The sequence below is a fragment of the Cetorhinus maximus genome, chromosome 23 (assembly GCF_964194155.1).
Source record: "Cetorhinus maximus chromosome 23, sCetMax3.hap1.1, whole genome shotgun sequence".
NCBI lineage: Eukaryota > Metazoa > Chordata > Chondrichthyes > Lamniformes > Cetorhinidae > Cetorhinus > Cetorhinus maximus.
Genome location: NC_135901.1, coordinates 37,489,534 through 37,506,820, shown reverse-complemented (window position 1 = coordinate 37,506,820; position 17,287 = coordinate 37,489,534). Strand labels below are relative to the sequence as shown.

Below are 17,287 nucleotides of genomic sequence, written 5' to 3'. Positions count from 1 at the left end.
ACACAGAGGAACACACACAGACATATACACCGTGAGTGACAAAGGGTAAGGGTTTGTCTCTAAGGAGAGACAAACACCCAGAACGTAAGAATGCCAACAGCCTGACTCCATTTTTATTCCATTTCCGACTGGAAATTTGCAGATGAGCACAAATAAGAAAAAACAAGAGTTTTGGGATGGTTTTTGCTCCATTTACCGATAATTAACTCTATCGGCACCTGGTTAAAATTGGAAATTATCAAGAGTGTAGTCAGCAGAATTCATAGCTGTACAGGGAGACCGCAATGATTTTCAAAAGCATCACCTTAACCGCTCAGCCACTGTTGCAGACGTTGATCTTGTGCTTGGTTGAGACCTAAATCTCAATAGGATCAACAAAAAACACACTTGTGAAACCTTTGAGGTGTCGTAACCCACAGGAGATACAGAGCAAGAGCGAGAATGTGGGGTTAGACTGGACTGTTCTTATCCTGCCAACATGGACATGATGTATCGAATGGCCTCCTAAAGGTTTCTACTTTTCATTGTTTCGATGTCTCAAAATAATCATCGTCACCCACTCCCCCACTCCCCGCCCCCGCCCCAAGACCCTCCTCCCCTCCCCCCCTCCCACCCCGCCCCCCGTGTGTCTTTTGCGTGTTTACTCAATGAAATGTTAGTAAAAGGTAATGGTGGGGAAGGATTGAGAGTTTTCAGTGTGGGACAGAAGTGAAATGGGTCAACAGAGAAGCAACCCGTTTCCAATCAGAGCAGAAATAGATGACAGACACAGAATGACTCTCCCACCTTTAGTTTCTTTACTAGTTCCATCACCATCGCTTTTCCCTTACATCCTCATCCCTTTTGTTATTTATTCTCTCCTGTCTTCCATTTGATCAGAAACCTTCTCTTCTGTTCTCTCCCCTTTCCCGCTTCCCTGTCTGTGAACTTCTTGAAAATCTGTAACATCTCTAAGTTCTTTCCAGTTCTGATGAAAGTTCAGCAGCCTGAACCGTTAACTGTTTCTCCCTGCACATACTCAGCCTGACCTGGTGAGTATTTCCAGCATTTTCTGGTTGTGAATGAGAGTGACACATGTGTGGCCATTTCCCCTCTATACCAAATGTGTGACACTGATTTCCCGAGTGCAGTGGTCATTATGATAAAGACAAAATACTGTGGATGCTGGAAACCTGAAACAAAAACAAAAAATGCCGTAAAAACTCAGCAGGTCTGACAGCATCTGTGGAGAGAAAGACAGTTAACCTTTCGACTCGAAACCTAGCTCTGAGGAAGAGTCACATGGACTCGAAATGATTACTCTGTCTTTATCTCCACAGGGGCTGTCAGACATGCTCAGTTTTTCCAGCATTTTTTTGTTTTTGTTGTGCTGTAGTCATTGTGTTTGCTTTAAACGTGAAATTTCCCGGTTAGGTCTCACGTGGAAGGTTTACCCTTCAATTGTTTCGGGATGGAGGTGGTACAGTAATAAAATCAGTGAGAATTAATCCAGAGGCCCAGGCATAAGGATTCAGATTCCACCACAACTTGACATTTTGATTTTTTATTCTTTCATGGGATGTGGGCATCGCTGGCTCGGCCAATATATATCTTACCCATCCTTAATTTTCCCTTGAGAAGGTGTTGGTGAGCCTCTTCTTGAATGACTGAAGTCCATGTGGTGCAGGTATACTCACAGTGCTGTTGGGGAGGGGCTTCCAGGATTTTGACCCAGTGACAGTGGAGGAACGGCAATACAATTCCAAGTCAGCCTTGGAGGGGAATTTGCAAGTGATTGTGTTCCTATGCATCCTCTTCCCTTGTCCTTCGAGGTGGTAGAGTTCATGGGTTTGGAAGGTGCTGTTGAATGAATGAGCCTTGGTGAATTGGGAATTGAATTAATAAATCTGGAATTGAAAGCTAGTCTCAATAATGGTGAATTGAAGCTTTCTTCGATTGTTCTGAGAACCCATCTGGTTCACTAATATCCTTTCAGGAAAGAAATGTGGCGTCCTTACCCAGTCTGACCAAATGTGACTCCAGACCCGCAGCAACGTGATTGACTCTTAGCTGCCCTCTGAAATAGTCGAGCAAGTCACCCCGTTCAAGGGTAATTAGGAATGGAGAACAAATGCTTCCCTTGACAGCGACACCAACATCCCATGAAAGAACTTTTAAAAGATGAGAAATTGCCATTTTGTTTCATTTCATGTCGAAAAGAGTGACAGTAACTCCTGTCTCATTATTTAAAATCTCGATCTTTTACCTATTTAACCAGGTAACGTTAAGTGAGAGAAAACTGATTCACAGTGACTCAGAAATCCGAACTTAAAACAGAAAATATTGGATGCATTCAGCAGTATCTATGGAAATAGAAACAGAGTGAATGCTTCAGGTCTTTGAACTTGAATCCAGTTATACAGTTCTGAAATGCGAACTATGATTCTGTTTCCACGTTCATTACCAGAAGTGATGAGGATTTCTGAATTTTCTGTTTTAATTTCAGATTTATAGCATCTGCAGTATTTTGATTTTCTATCAATGTAGAGTGTTGAGAATCTGAAATCTCTTCCCAGAATGGTTAGAGATCCACATCTGAGCTAGGAACCCAAGGGTAAAATCCCACTGCAAAAAGACAGTTCACCAACTGAAAGTGGGCAGGAATTCACTCAGTCATCCCATTTACTGAGACAGTCAAAATGGAGAGAGGTATTTCACGTGTGAGGAGGGATTTAGTCAGTTTCTCCAACTGTTAACACTCCGGCCTTAAAAGTTCAAAGAATTTGATCCACAAATGGTGCATTCTGGCAAGACACAGATTAGATTTTTCGCATGTGAGGGGAAAAAAATCACTAATTCACCCCAGTTGCTGAGATTGTTCTGCTGTTAATTACACCCAGTACAGAACGTGCATTTTGGTTGCTGCATAAATTGATTTAATGGTTTTATATATCTCCTTAGGTCACCAATCTTTATCGGATCACAGAACATAATTTGCGATTGAACAATATTGTCTGTGACATCTTTTGATTATCTGCTCCTATCACTGCTTGCTTGTCCCTACAACCACCCCACCCTCAACTTCTCTCTCCCCCCGCCCCCCACCTTAAACCAGCTTATATTTCACCCCTCTCCTAACTATACTCAGTTCTGTTGAAAGGTCATGTGGACTCGAAACGTCGACTCTTTTCTTCTCCACCGATGCTGCCAGACCTGCTGAGTTTTTCCAGGTAATTCTGTTTTGTTTTTAATTTCAATGGCGGTTCTCTTGCCCGGCATTCGACGCGAGACAGAATGTGCCCTATTCTCATTGCAGGAGCCTCCTGCGCAGGCGCAGTGGCATTTGTGAGTTGAGCATGCACGGTTCGCTTTTAGATTAGCGCATGCGCAGTGCGGGTTCTGCAGCTGCGGGGAGGCGAACATTTCGATTCTGTGACCGGCGAGAAGCGGCCGATTGTAGGAGGGTAATGGAGGCGGCCAAGTGGGTGGGAAGGATTCATAAACACCCAGTGGAGGCCTCAAAACCTGAATAAGAACCTATCGGGCCCGCGTTCGCACCGAACGGGCCGGTAACAGCTGCAGGGCCTTGTCCACAGGTTGGAGGCCCGAGTTAATGCAGCAGGGCGCATGCGCGGTCATCTTGGTCCAGGTAGCAGGAGGAGAGAATGTTGGGTATTTCTATCCTGGACTGACAGGGATGGATTTTGGAAACTCCTTTTACAGAGGGTTAGAAGGGGAGGATTTACACACACCAAACTCAGACCAAGAGAAATGTTTGTCTCTGCTCGTTATTGGACTCACAGCAATGTTTTTTTTTTACAGGGTATTAGCTGAGCAGAATTTGAAGGCGGGAAACTCAAACCAAACATCAGATCAAAACCTGACAAGTCACTCGATTCATCAGAACCTAATGTATGTTTCTCTGTGGAAAATATTCAAACATCTGTGTGACTGGTAATAGGGGAGAGCAAAGTCATGGAGGGATTTGAGAAGAAGGATGAGAATTTTGAATTGAGTTGCTGTTTAACCGGAGCCTGTGTAGGTCAGTGAGGACAGGGTGATGGGTGAGTGAATGGGACTCGTGTAGATGATATAGACAGTGGAGATTTGGATAAACTCAAGTTTATCACGAGGCCAGCCAGTCAAGTCTTGAGGTCATAACGAATAGATGAGAGCTCAGAAACATGAACTGAGACAGGGCCAAAACAAGTGACGTTACTGCAACATTTTATGGACAAGATGGGGGTTAATTTAAACCACACTGATTTCTCTCATTTCCCATCCACAAACAGAAAGGTGTTTTTGATTTGCTTCCCTCTTTATAGGTATTTTCCAGCCCTTGGTTTTCATATGATATAATTTCTATTAGTACCCCCACAACAAAGTCAAGATAGGATGAACTCAAAGGGTTAGTTTATTTGCACACACCCAAAACTTGTATGGTGTGAATATTGCTTACTTATTGTCACCTCAAGCCTCTGTGTGACTGGAAATAGGGGGAGCAAAGTCATGGACGGATTTGGAAAGAAGGGTGAGAATTTTAAATTGAATTTCTGTTTAACTGGGAGCCTGTCTAGGTCAGTAAGTACAGGGTGATGTGTGAGTGACTGGAACTCAGTGCATAGGGCAGGGTGATATTTATATGTACTGCCTGAGACTGAACCAGACTGTTCACAAAAATACAAGCAGAATACTGCAGATGCTGGAAATCTGAAATAAACAGAAAATGCTGCAAAGACTCAGCAGGTGTGGTAGCATCTGTGGAGAGAGAAACAGAGCTAACGTTTCGAGTTCATATGACGCTTCTTCAGATAACAGGAGAAACTGGTTGTTCTCCCTGGAGCAAAGGAGATTGAGGGGAGATTTGATCGAGGTGTACAAGTTTATGATAGGTTTAGATAAGGTTGATAAACAAAAGCTCATCCCATCAGCTGATCGGACACGGTACAGCACTAAAACCACAATTAACCATTCCCTGGGCTGAAGTGCGTAGAGAAGACGTCATTTGTCTCTCTCTCCACACACTGCTAGAGCAGACAAGGCTTTCCAGTATTTTCTGTTTTTATTTCAGACTGTTCACAACTTTGGTGTAACATATCTTTATATGTACATATATATGTATGTATGTGTATATATCTATTTATGTACATGTCTATTTATATATAAAACACCACAGTTGTGAACAGTCTGGTTTAGTCTTAGACAGTTGCCAGTGAGAATGATGGAGTCGGTGAACGGGGAGTGGGGTTTGTGGTGGGGATTGAAGACAATGGACGGTGTGTGACTTGGAGGGGAACTTGGAGGTGATGGTGTTCACATACACCAACCCTGGTCCTAGGTGATGGAGGCTAAGGCATTTCAGAGATTCTGTTAAAGTATTGACAAAGTTCTGGTCTTGTTTTAGATATATAAAATGCCTTGCTTCACCCCTTCTGTTCCCACCTTTCTTAGTCCCATTCCTCACAGAGAGGCCAAAGTCTTGTGTAGGCCCAGACTGGGTGGCAGGTTCCCTTCTCTGAATGACATTAGTGAACCAATTGGGTTTTTATGACAATCCAGCAGTTTTCATGGTCACTTTTTCTTAGTGCCGGCCCCACAAATTCCCAGATTCATTCAGCTCAATTTCACAACCTGCCTTTGTGTTTTTGTGGGTTCTCTCTCACTCCCTTTTTCTGTTTTAAATCAATTTCACAGGGTATTAGAAGGGGAGGATTTGCAGTTGGGAAACTGAAACCAAACATCACATCAGGATCTGACGGAGTCACCCAATTTATCGTAACCTGAACATGGAAGGAAAAAGCACCATTCACAGTGGGGAGAAACCGTACACGTGTTCTGTGTGTGGACGAGGCTTCAGCCGTTCGTCTGGCCTGTCAGAACACAAATACAGCCACAGCAGGGAGAAGCCGTGGAAATGCGGGGACTGTGGGAAAGGATTCAATTTCCCATCAAAGCTGGAAATACATCAGCGCAGTCACACTGGGGAAAGGCCATTCACCTGCTCTGTGTGTGGGAAGGGATTCACTCGCTCATCCACCCTGCTGACACACCAGCGAGTTCACACTGGAGAGAGACCATTCATCTGTTCAGTGTGTGGGAAGAGATTCACTCAGTTATCTCATGTCATGGCACACCAGCGGGTTCACAATGATGAGAGACCTTTTCAATGTCCAGAATGTGGGAAGTGTTTTAAAAGTCCCGCTGAAGTGATGTACCATCAACGTGTTCACACTGATGAACGACCTTTTCAATGTCCAGAATGTGGGAAGTGTTTTAAAAGTTCCTGGGAACGGATGTGCCATCAACGTGTTCACACTGACGAGAGACCATTCAGGTGCTCTCACTGTGGGGCTGAGTTTAGGCAATCATCTCAACTCACTATGCACCAACGAGCTCACACTGGAGAGAGGCCATTCAGCTGCTCCGAGTGTGGGAAAGGATTTGCCCGGTCATCCGACCTGCTGAGACATCAGCAAGTTCACACTGAGGAGAGACTGTTCGCCTGCTCTGAGTGTGGGAAGCGATTCCCTCAGTCATCTGACCTGCTGACACACCAGCGAGTTCACACTGGGGAGAGGCCGTTCACCTGCTCTGAGTGTGGGAAGGGATTCACTCGATCATCCAACCTGCTGCGACACCAGCGAGGTCACACTGATGAGAGACCTTTTAAATGCCCAGACTGCGGGAAGTGCTGTAAAAGTTCTGGAGAACTGATATCCCATCAACGTGTTCACACTGACGAGAGACCGTTCAGGTGCTTTCAGTGTGGGACTGGGTTCAAGTGGTCGTCTCAACTCAGTGCACACCAACACACTCACACTGGGGAGAGGCCATTCACTTGTACTGAGTGTGGGAGGGGATTCACTCGGTCGTCCATCCTGCTGAGACACCAGCGAGTTCACAAGTAACCACAGTGATTGGATTTTGTGATGAATTTTTGTCATTGGGTCTATTTCTGCTGATGTTAATTAAATGCAGCCTAGTTATAAGGGATAATGTTCTGGATAATATAAAAATCAAATAAATCAGACTTGTGTCTTCTTCTTATCGTGTCCACGGACAGACTATCCATGGCCCAGCCAGAACTGGACACATTTTTGCGCCTTGTTGTTGAATTCGGCAAGATCTGCAACAGTGCAGGGTTCCTCTAGCGATAGGCATTGCAGGAAATGTTGCATAGTCTGTGGCTTAGTTCCACATTCACGAGTTGTCGGGCTGGTTGTATATCCCCATTTGCTTAGTGATACCTTTGAACGACCTACACCAGTCCTAAGTCTGTTAAGGCACTTCCAGGTTGCCCAGTTGCAATTAGCTCCTGGGGGAAGGCTTTCATCCGGTAGAATTTCCATCGCTGGGGGTTGTTCAAGACTGGCGAGCCGGTCTTTCCACAAGGCAATGCGGGCTTCAGATGGGGTTGATTGTAATGGAACAACACTGTTCATGAAGCTCTTCCTTGACTTTAGGCGTCTGGGTGTAGGTGGATGACCATGTAGAGGGTGCCTCTCATCTGATGTTTGACGTAGTCACTCTTTCTTGCTGGCTACCATTCTTTTTATATCAGGGGGAGCGATACCCGCCAGGATATATAGGCTGTTGGTGTTTGTTGGTTTTAAACAACCTGTGATAAGTCGGCAGCTTGCATTCAGAACGGCATTCATCTTCTTAGCATGAGTAGATCTTTCCCATGCAGGGCAGGCAGAATAGCAAAGAGCAAGTGCACTGGTTCGCAATGTTTTCGAGCTTGCTCCCCATTTTGTGTTAGCTTATTCAGGATGTTGTTTCGTGCGCTCACTTTTGCCTTTGTCTTTTCGATGTGGTTCTTGAAGGTGAGGCATCTGTCAAGGGTGACTCCTAAGTAGACAGGGTGCTCGCAATGCGTTAGTGTTGCTCCATACCAGGTTACTTTAAGCTGGCGTTTGGATTCGTGGTTTCTGAGGTGGAATGCACAAACTTGCGTCTTTGATGGGTTTGCGCGATGGTGGTTTTCTTCATAGTAGGATGTTAGTCCCTGCAAGGCCTCAGAAAGCGTTTTCTCCACGGTGTTAAAATCAGTGCTTTGGGCAGTGACACATAAGTTATCAGCATATATAAAATGGCGTGTGACACCGTCTATAGGTTGGTCATTCGAGTAGATGTTGTACAGCAGCGGTGCAAGCACGCTTCCCTGAGGAAGACCATTCTTCTGAATACGCCACCTGCTGCACTTCCTACCTAGTTCAATAGAACCGGCGATTCTAAAGCATGCTTTCTAACAGCTCTGTTAAGTGGATATCTTTTGTCATCTCTAGGATCTAGCAGCGGAGACGTCTATGGTACACTGTATCGTATGCTGCTGACAGGTCTACAAAAACAGCACCTGTTACCATCCCTTGCTCAAAACCATCTTCGATATGTTGTGTGAGGTTGAGCAGTTGGCTTGTTGTTGATTTGCAGGGGCGGAAACCTACTTGCCCTGGAATGATCTTTTGATCTACAATTGGTGCTATCCTATTGCGTATCAGGTGTTCAAACAGCTTATTGGTGTGGCAAAGCAGTGAAATTGGCCGAAAACTCTTAGGATGTGAGGGATCTTTTCCGGGCTTTAATAGTGCTATTACATGTGCCTTCTGCCAAATATTAGGTAGCTTGTGTGTTGCCCGACAGTGGTTGAACAATTGTAGGAGCCATTTCTTTGCTTGCTCTCCAAAATGCTTTATCTGCTCTGTTGCTATGTTGTCAAGAACAATTGCTTTCCCATGTTTTAGACTAAATCTACTAGTTTCCAGCTCTTCCATGGTGAATGGTCCAGTGAATCACAGGAAGTTAACATATAGATCCAGCAAGCAGTTAAGAAGGGAAATGGTTTGATAGCTTTTATTCCAAAGGGATTGGAGTACACAAGCAAAAAAATCTTACTATAATTTAACAGGGCAGTGGTGAGGCTTCAGCTGGATACTGTGTGCAGTTTTGGTCTCCTTATTGAAGGAATGACATACTTGCCCCAGAGGGAGTGAAACAACTCTTCACAAGACTGGTTCCTGCGATGAGGAGTTTGTCCATTGAGGAGACTGGGCCTATTTTCAATGCAGTTTAGAAGAATGAGAAGTGATCTCATTGAAGGACGGAACATTCTTAAGGGGCCTGGAGGGTAGATGCTGAGAAAATGTTTCCCCCCTGGCTGGGAATCTAGAACATGGGGATTACAGTCTTGGAATAAGGGGTCGATCATTTCGGAATGAGATAGGGAAGAATTTCTTTACACAAAGGGTTGTGAATCTTTGGAAGGTTCTACCCCAGGGAGCGGTAGATTTTCAGTTGCTGAATAGGTTTAAGACAGGTCAGTAGATTTTTCAGTGCAAAGTGCTGGCTCCACAGCACCTCCTGGATGCCCAGTCTTGAGTTGCTAGATCTTTTCGGAATTGATCCCATTTAGCACGGTGGTAGTGCCACAAAACATGATGGGGGGTATCCTCTATGTGAAGGAGCTACTTTGTTGCACAATAACTGTGCGGTGGTCACTCCTACAAACACTGTCTTAGACAGATATGTCTGCAGCGGGCGGGTTGGTGAGGGTGAGGTCAAGTATGTTTATCCCTCTTGTTGGTTCCCTCACCACCTGCTGCAGACCCAGTCTAGCAACTATGTCCTTTAGGACTCCCCCAGCTCGGTCAGTGGTGATGCTACTGAGCCATTGTTGGTGATTTAAGTCCCCCATCCAGAGTACATTCTGCACCCTTGCCACCCCCAGTGCTTCCTCCAAGTGGTGTTCAACATTGAGGAGCACTGATCCATCAGGGAGGGATGGCAGTACGTGATAATCAGCAGGAGGTTTCCTTGCCCATGTTTGACCTGATGCCATGAGACCCACAAATGATGTTGAGGACTCCAAAGGCAACGCCCTCCCAACTGTACGTCACTGTGCCACCACCTCTGCTACTGATGGTGGTGTCTGGGACATTATATGTAGGGTATGATTCTGTGAGGATGACTGTTGTTTGACCAGCCTGTGAGACAGCTTTTTCGACACTCACTCCCAGATGTTATTAAGGAGGACTTTGCAGGATCGACATGGCTGAGTTTGCCATTGTCATTTCCAGTGCCTAGGTCGATGCTGGGTGGTCTGTCCGGCTTCATTCCTTTTTTGAGAGTTTGTAGCAGTTTGATACAACTGGGTGTCTTGCTAGGCCACCTCAGAGGACATTGCTGTGGAGTCACATGGGGGCAGATTTCCTCCCCCTAAAGGTCATTAGTGAACCGGATGGGTTTTTACAACAATCGACAATTGTTTCTTGGTCCTCATCAGACTTTTCATTTCAAATTTTTATTGAATTCAAATTCAAATTCCATGGAGGGATTTGACCCCGACTCCAGAGACAATACCACTGCACCATCACCTCTCAGACTGCAAGGCCTGAGACATGAACTGACTACAGAGATGTTGGTGCAAGGCTCAATGTGGGGGGTAATGGAACTGATTTTACTGCCGCTGTTTAAAGTGGCACAAATATCACTCCTGATCAACCAATCATAACAACCATTCTATTGAAATGTACTTTATTACCTTGTGACCTGTCCTTCTGAAGCCAAGACCTGGAGTGAATTCAGTGAGAAGTTTTCTTGTCATTTCCAGCAGGAGATTTGGAACCAGACCAGTTGAATGACAGTTTAAATGGTGCCAACCCTTCACTGCAGCTCATTGTGTTTTTGAGTGGAGATGATTTCTGTTTGATACAAAGCGCAGGATGACCTGATTAACTGACTGAGGTTCCGAATGACCTATTCCAACTCCTTTGACTTTGTTCTCGCTAGGTGGAAATACCAGTGAATGACATTATAAATGACTGCACCAATATGGGGTTGTGTGGCCGAGCGGTTTAAGGTGCTGGATTAAGGTTTCAGTCTCTTTGGAAACTCGGCTTTGAATTGCCCTGCTGCCAAATATCCTCATGATCTTTATTTTGGGAATTGTAGCAGCTCTATCCGGACAAACAGATACTAGCTCACATTAAATCCAGTGGAGTGTGCTGCCTTTTTAATATTTTGATAGGAAGTACAAGGAGAGACGATATAAATATGAATTGCTGTGGGGAAAAGGCGGGGTGTGGAATTACAGTAGTTGAATTGCTCTTCCAGAGAGTCGGCATGTGAACGACATGCTGAATGACCATCTGATGTAGCCGTCTATGATTTTATACAAACAGCAGTGACGTCAGTGCAGGTCCTGTGTTCATGGTGGAGGTGTTAAGGTGACAGATTTTGAATGCACTGGGATCTCCACAGGTAGGCTGGAATCCTGCCAACTACTCTTCTTATCATTCCTGAATTTTACAGTGTGCCTGCAGAATTAATTATCAGTTAAATTGAATAAAAACCATCCAAACACCTCCAGCGTTCTCTAACTTCATTCATCTGCAAGCATTCACCAACGTTGCAGCCTGAATGGAATAAAAAAGGAGCCAGGTTGGTGTCATGTTTGCTTTCTGGATGTTTGTCTCTGCTTAGAGACAAACCCATGCCCTCTGTCAGTCTCGGTGTACATGTCTGTGTGTGTTCCTCTGTGTGAGTCAATCTGATTGTTCCCCATTTTGCCATCCAAAAATTGATGTTAGCTTTATGGCTTCATGTTAAATGGCACAGGGAACAATGAAGAGCAGTTTTAACAGATGCAAGAGAAGGTTTATTTCTGGGGTTTTTTGAGTGGAGACATTTCAGCTTCGAAGTGCCCAAAAAGTACGAAGTGGAGGATGATGGAAATTGTCACTGAGCAACATTTAAACAGACAGACACCGAGTCCTTGTGGTCAAGTGGTTAAGGCAATGGACACATCGAGAGAATGAATTTGTAAATACAAATAGTCCAAACTGAAATCCCTCGGACATTGGGAACTGTTTATAACGCAGTTGGATGTCACAATGAACAGGAAAATAAAAGTTCAATCACAAATGATCCAGGAACAGATAGGTTATAATCACCAGGAAAGGCTGAACAGCCTGAAGCTCTTTTCTGTAGAAAAGAGAAGGCTGAGAGATGACCTAATAGAAATAGGATAAGGAATGGAGCTGGTAGCTAGGGAATGAAAACAATGGCTTCAATCTTCCCAATATTGAATTGAAGGAAATTTCTGCACATCCACCACTGGATATCAGACCGTCTGATAATTTAACAAAAATGAAGAAGTGGAGAGAGGTGGTGGTGAGGTAGAGCTGGGCACTGTCAGTGTACATGTGATAACTGACACTGTGTTTTCAGATGATGTCATTGTGGGGAGAATGTTGATGAGAAATAAGAGGAGGCCAAGGCTGGATCCTTTGGGGACACCCAGAGGTAACGAAGTGGGAAGGGAAGACATTGCAAATGATTCTCTGACCATGATTAGATAGAGAAGAATGGAACCAGGAGAGTGCAGCCCCAACCAGCTGGACAACGGTGGAGAGGTGTTGGAGCAGAATGGTGTGGTCAACCTTGTCAAAGGCTGCATACAGGTTAAGAAGAATGAGAAGGGATAGTTTATTTTGTCCCAGTCACATAGGATGTAATTAGTGGCTTTGATCAGAGTGTTTCAGTCCTGTGGGAGGGGCAAAAACCTGATTGGAGGGATTCCGACAGGGAGTTCTGGGAAAGATGGACATGGATTTGGGAGGTGTGAACATGCTCAAGGATTTTGGAGAGGAATTGAGGGTTGAAGATGGGTCAATACTTTGCAAGGACAGTAGAGTCAAGTATTTGATTTTTGAGGAAAGGGTGATGATTTGAAGGAGAGAGGGATAGTACCAGAACGGAGAGAACTGTGAACAATATCAGTCAACATGGGGAAGTTGGGGGATCAGCAGCTTTGTGGGAATAGGGTCGATGGAGCAGGAGGTGGGTCTCATGGACAAGGTGAACACTGAGAGGGCAGGAAGAGAGATGGGAGAGAAACTAATGAAAAATGTGGGTTCACAGCTTGGACAAGGAGGAAAATTATAGAGACAGTTTGTCCCAGTGCACTAGTGGAAGGGAATGAAACAGCAGAGGCAGCTGATCGGATTGTCCCAATCTTAGTGACAAAGAAGCTCCATGTGCTCCTCACACTTGTTGGGGGTGAAGATGGAGGAGAGAGGGGAGAGGGAGAGCCCTTCCAGAGAAACTAACTTGTGTTAGAGATATTAACAAGACTCGACATGCTGTATTTAACACAAAGATATTTTATTTGGCCTTATCCAGAATTTTAGCCCCTATAACTGGGCTGGAGTTTATCATCAGCAGAAACAGACCCCAATGAACAAGGTTCAGTCCTGGATGTGATTAGCAGCAACATCCTGTTTGTTATTTGTGAACTCGCTGGTGTCTCATCAATTGGGATGACCAGGCGAATCCCTTCCCACACTTGGAGAGCTGAACGGCCCCTCCTCAGTGTGAATTCGCTGGTGCTTCAGCAGGTCAGAGGACACAGTGAATCCCTTGCCACATACAGGGCAGATGACTGGCCTCTCTCCAGTGTGAATTTGCTGATGTCTAAGCAAGTGGGATAACTGTGTGAAGCACCTCCCACAGTGGGAGTAGGTGAACTGTCTCTCCCCAGTGTGAATTCGCTGGTGTCTCAACAGATCGAATAAATGAGCGAATCCCTTCCCACATTCGGAGCAGGTAAATGGTTTCTCCCCAGTGTGAACTCGCTGGTCTGTCAGCAGGTTGGATAACTGAGTGAATCCCTTCCCACACTTGGAGCAGGTGAATGGCTTCTCCCCAGTGTGAATTCTCTGGTGTGTCAGCAGGTTGGATGCCCGAGTGAATCCCTTCCCACACTCGGAGCAGGTGAACGGCCACTCTTCAGTGTGAATGGGCTGGTGTCTCAGCAGGGTGGATGAATCAATAAATCCCTTCTCACATACAGAACATGTGAAAGGCCTCTCCCAAGTGTGAATGCGCTGGTGAGTATCCAGCCTGGTTGGATAATTGAATCCTTTCCCACAGTCCCCACATTTCCATCGTTTCTCTCCAGTGTGACTGTGCTTGTGTTTTGACAGGTCGGATGATTGGCTGAAACCCCGTCCATACGCAGAACACGTGTACGGTTTCTCCCCACTGTGAAAAGCACTTTTATCTTTCATTCTTAAAATCCAATGAAATTCAGGTTATGACAAATTATGCGACAGTGGTAGATTCTGATGAAAGGCTGGGTTTCCCGATTGAAAATCCTAGGGAAATAGTTTAAACAGACAAAAGTGAATGAGAGAGAAACCACAATAACACAAAAACAGGTTGTGAAATTGAGCTGAATGAATCTGGGAATTTGTGGGGCCGGCACTAGGAATAAGTGGCATGCAAACTGCTGGATCGTTATAAAAACCCGACTGGTTCACTAATGTCCTTCAGGGAAGGGAACCTGCCAACTGGCCAGGGACTATACAAAACACCAGCATCTACTGGGGGGAATAGAGAGGGAGATGGGAGAGGCATGGGGTGAAGGAAATGTATTTTATGCATCTGCAATTCGACCAACATCTCCCAAACCCTCATCCTCCACACCCTAGAAGGACAACGGTAGCAGGTGTATGTGAACGCCATCACCTCCAAGTTCCCGTCCAAGTCACATACCATCCTGACTTGTCTAACATCCAGCACTGGATGAACAGAAATTTCCTCCATTTAAATATTGGGAAAATTGAAGCCATTGTCTTCAGTCCCTTCTATAAACTCCACTCCATAACCATCAATGCCATCCATCTCTCTGACAACTCTGAGGCTGAACCAGGCTGTTCACAATCTTGGTGTCATATTTCACCCTAAGCTGAGCTTCTGACTACATATCACTAAGACCGTCTATTTCCACCTCAGTAACTTTGCCTAACTTCACTCCTGCCTCAGCTCATCTGCTGCTGAAACTCATCCATTTCTTTGTTCCCTCTAAACTGGACTATTCCTAGCCGCCCACATAAAGGTGAGGTCATTAAAAATTCTGCTTCCCATGTCCTTGTTCCGCACGGCTGGATCTGAAATTTAAAAGATAAAACACTGAAAATATTGAACAGGTCAGGCCTCATCAATCGAGTGAGAAACAGAGCTTGACTGTGAGACTGTCAGAAAAATCTCAGCGACAGTCGCTGACTAATGATGGCCATAGTTCCCACAATTCTATGCATCCAAGAAACCGCTCTATCTAAAACTTGTTCATCATTTGCTAATTGAATGTTGGTTGGCGGAATCTGCAGATGACAACAGTCCCGTAATTCCAGTTAAGAAGGTGAAAAACTGCTTCAAAATACAGGAAGACATAAACAGACTGGCTGAATGCACGGATAAATGGAAAGGTAACTTCAAAATTGTGAAATGAGGGCGGACTGGGCTCCTGATGGTGGAAATAGACCGTATTCTAGCTCGCTGAGCATTCTGGGTAGCATCACCCACCATTACTGCAGGACATTCAGCCTTTCTTCCACGCTTGCTCACCCACACCAGGACTGAGACTAACAACCAACTGCATTCAGCTTCACCAGAACCTACAGCCTGGGACTGGGAGTGGGATAAGCAGGAAGAATGAGGAGAAACAATATAATCTAACACAGCAACCTCCAATCCACCTCCATTCCCGAGATAGTGAGACAGAGTTTAGAAACACTCACCAACGCGACTCCAGTGAAACATCCACGAGGAAAAGGGGGAAGCAGTGACTGTGCCTGCTCTGATATAGCCCCAGACCTGTCACTCAAACCCCCCAACTCCGCCCAGTTCACAGCTCAACCTACCAGCTTGCAGCTTCCTGCAACTTGACCCCGCCCTGCCCAGGTGTGGGACAGTCCAAGGTGAGTCGTTTGTGTAACCAGGAAGGGGGTGGGGGTGACCTCCCGCCATTTGCTGTGTCCCCAGTGATTCCTCCCTCCCCTCTCCCAGGCCCCTTAAACACTGAATGCAGAGGTCGAATGTACCTTGGGGAGCCTCACTGACCTGCAGAGGTACTTCATCTTACAGACACCTGCCCTCTCAGCACCAGCCCGCCCCTGTCTGGATTTAGTTTAAATTTAAGGACTTAGATGATTGAGCTTCAAACACGCTTTAACTGACTACAGCAAATCCGAAAATGATTGTCCCTCACACCAGGATAGTTTATTTTGTTAAAAACCGGAACTCAAAATGCAGTTACAATCGTCCAGCTTCTTCTGGTGCACACAAGACCAGAAAATGAAACAGTGAACATTATCCCCCAGACCCGAATATAAAACAGTGAACATTATCCCACAGACACGAATATAAAACAGTGAACATTATCCCCCAGACCCGAATATGCAACAGTGAACATTATCCCCAGACCTGAATATAAAACAGTGAACATTATCCCCAGACCTGAATATAAAACAGTGAACATTATCCCCAGACCCGAATATAAAACAGTGAACATTATCCCCCAGGCCCGAATATAAAACAGTGAACAGTATCCCCCAGACCCGAATATAAAACAGTAAACATTATCCGCAGACCCGAATATAAAACAGTGAACATTGTCCCCCAGACCCGAATATAAAACAGTGGACATTATTCCAGAGACCCGAATATAAAACAGTGAACATTATCCCCAGACCCGAATATAAAACAGTGAACATTGACCCCCAGACCCGAATATAAAACAGTGAACATTATCCACAGATCCGAATATAAAACAGTGAACCTTATTCCAGAGACCCGAATATAAAACAGTGAACATTATCCCCAGACCCGAGTATAAAACAGTGAACATTATCCCCAAGACCCGAATATAAAACAGTGAACATTATCCCCAGACCGGTATATAAAACAGTGAACATTATCCCCCAGACCCGAATATAAATCAGTGAACATTATCCCGAGACCCGAATATAAAACAGTGAACATTATCCCCCAACCCGAATATAAAACAGTGAACAGTATCCCCCAGACCCGAATATAAAACAGTAAACATTATCTCCCAGACTCGAACATAAAATAGTGAGACTGGAGGCCGAAGCAATTGTTGTAGATGTGACAAATGAATCTGGGACAATCTCATTCTTTAGAAACTCTCACAGTCTACAATCCAACATGAAACTGAAAATGCTGGAAATCCTCGGCAGGTCAGGCCGTGCATATGTGGAGAGAGAAACAGAATTCACATAAGCTTTCATCTGGACGGGGAGTAGATAGAAATGTAATTGTTTATTAGCAAGTGAAAAGTGGGCACTTTACAGCCTTAAGGAATCAAAATTGAGTTCAACAATATTATATCATAATCTTTGCCCCCATTTTGTTTCTTCTTTATTTGTGTCTTTGTTTTCCTTTATCGTTCCGCTCTCATTATCTTTACTTTGCATTCAGACGGTTGCTATTGTGCCACGCACAC

At 44.9% G+C, this 17,287-nt stretch overlaps 2 protein-coding genes and 1 long non-coding RNA gene across 6 annotated transcripts in view; 2 read left to right on the top strand and 1 right to left on the bottom strand.

Moving 5' to 3' along the window:
• The window catches only part of LOC144697569 (uncharacterized), a 721,063-nt gene that overhangs the window by 36,646 nt on the left and 667,130 nt on the right, over positions 1-17,287 (bottom strand). The window lies entirely within an intron of this gene.
• The window catches only part of LOC144697492 (uncharacterized), a 756,645-nt gene that overhangs the window by 80,627 nt on the left and 658,731 nt on the right, over positions 1-17,287 (top strand). The window lies entirely within an intron of this gene.
• Positions 1-17,287, top strand: part of LOC144697480 (uncharacterized) — a 142,050-nt gene that overhangs the window by 72,566 nt on the left and 52,197 nt on the right. The window contains exons 5-6 of one of the 4 annotated variants that reach the window (XM_078569465.1): positions 5,870-5,968; positions 6,473-6,971. The exons of 1 other annotated variant lie outside the window; for it this stretch is intronic. In XM_078569465.1, coding sequence (XP_078425591.1) covers positions 5,870-5,968; positions 6,473-6,887 — 514 coding nt within the window. In that variant the 3' untranslated portion in view covers positions 6,888-6,971. Of the gene's footprint in view, positions 1-5,829; positions 6,972-17,287 lie in introns of those variants that run through there. 2 more of the 4 variants (XM_078569466.1, XM_078569462.1) reach the window with 2 other exon arrangements.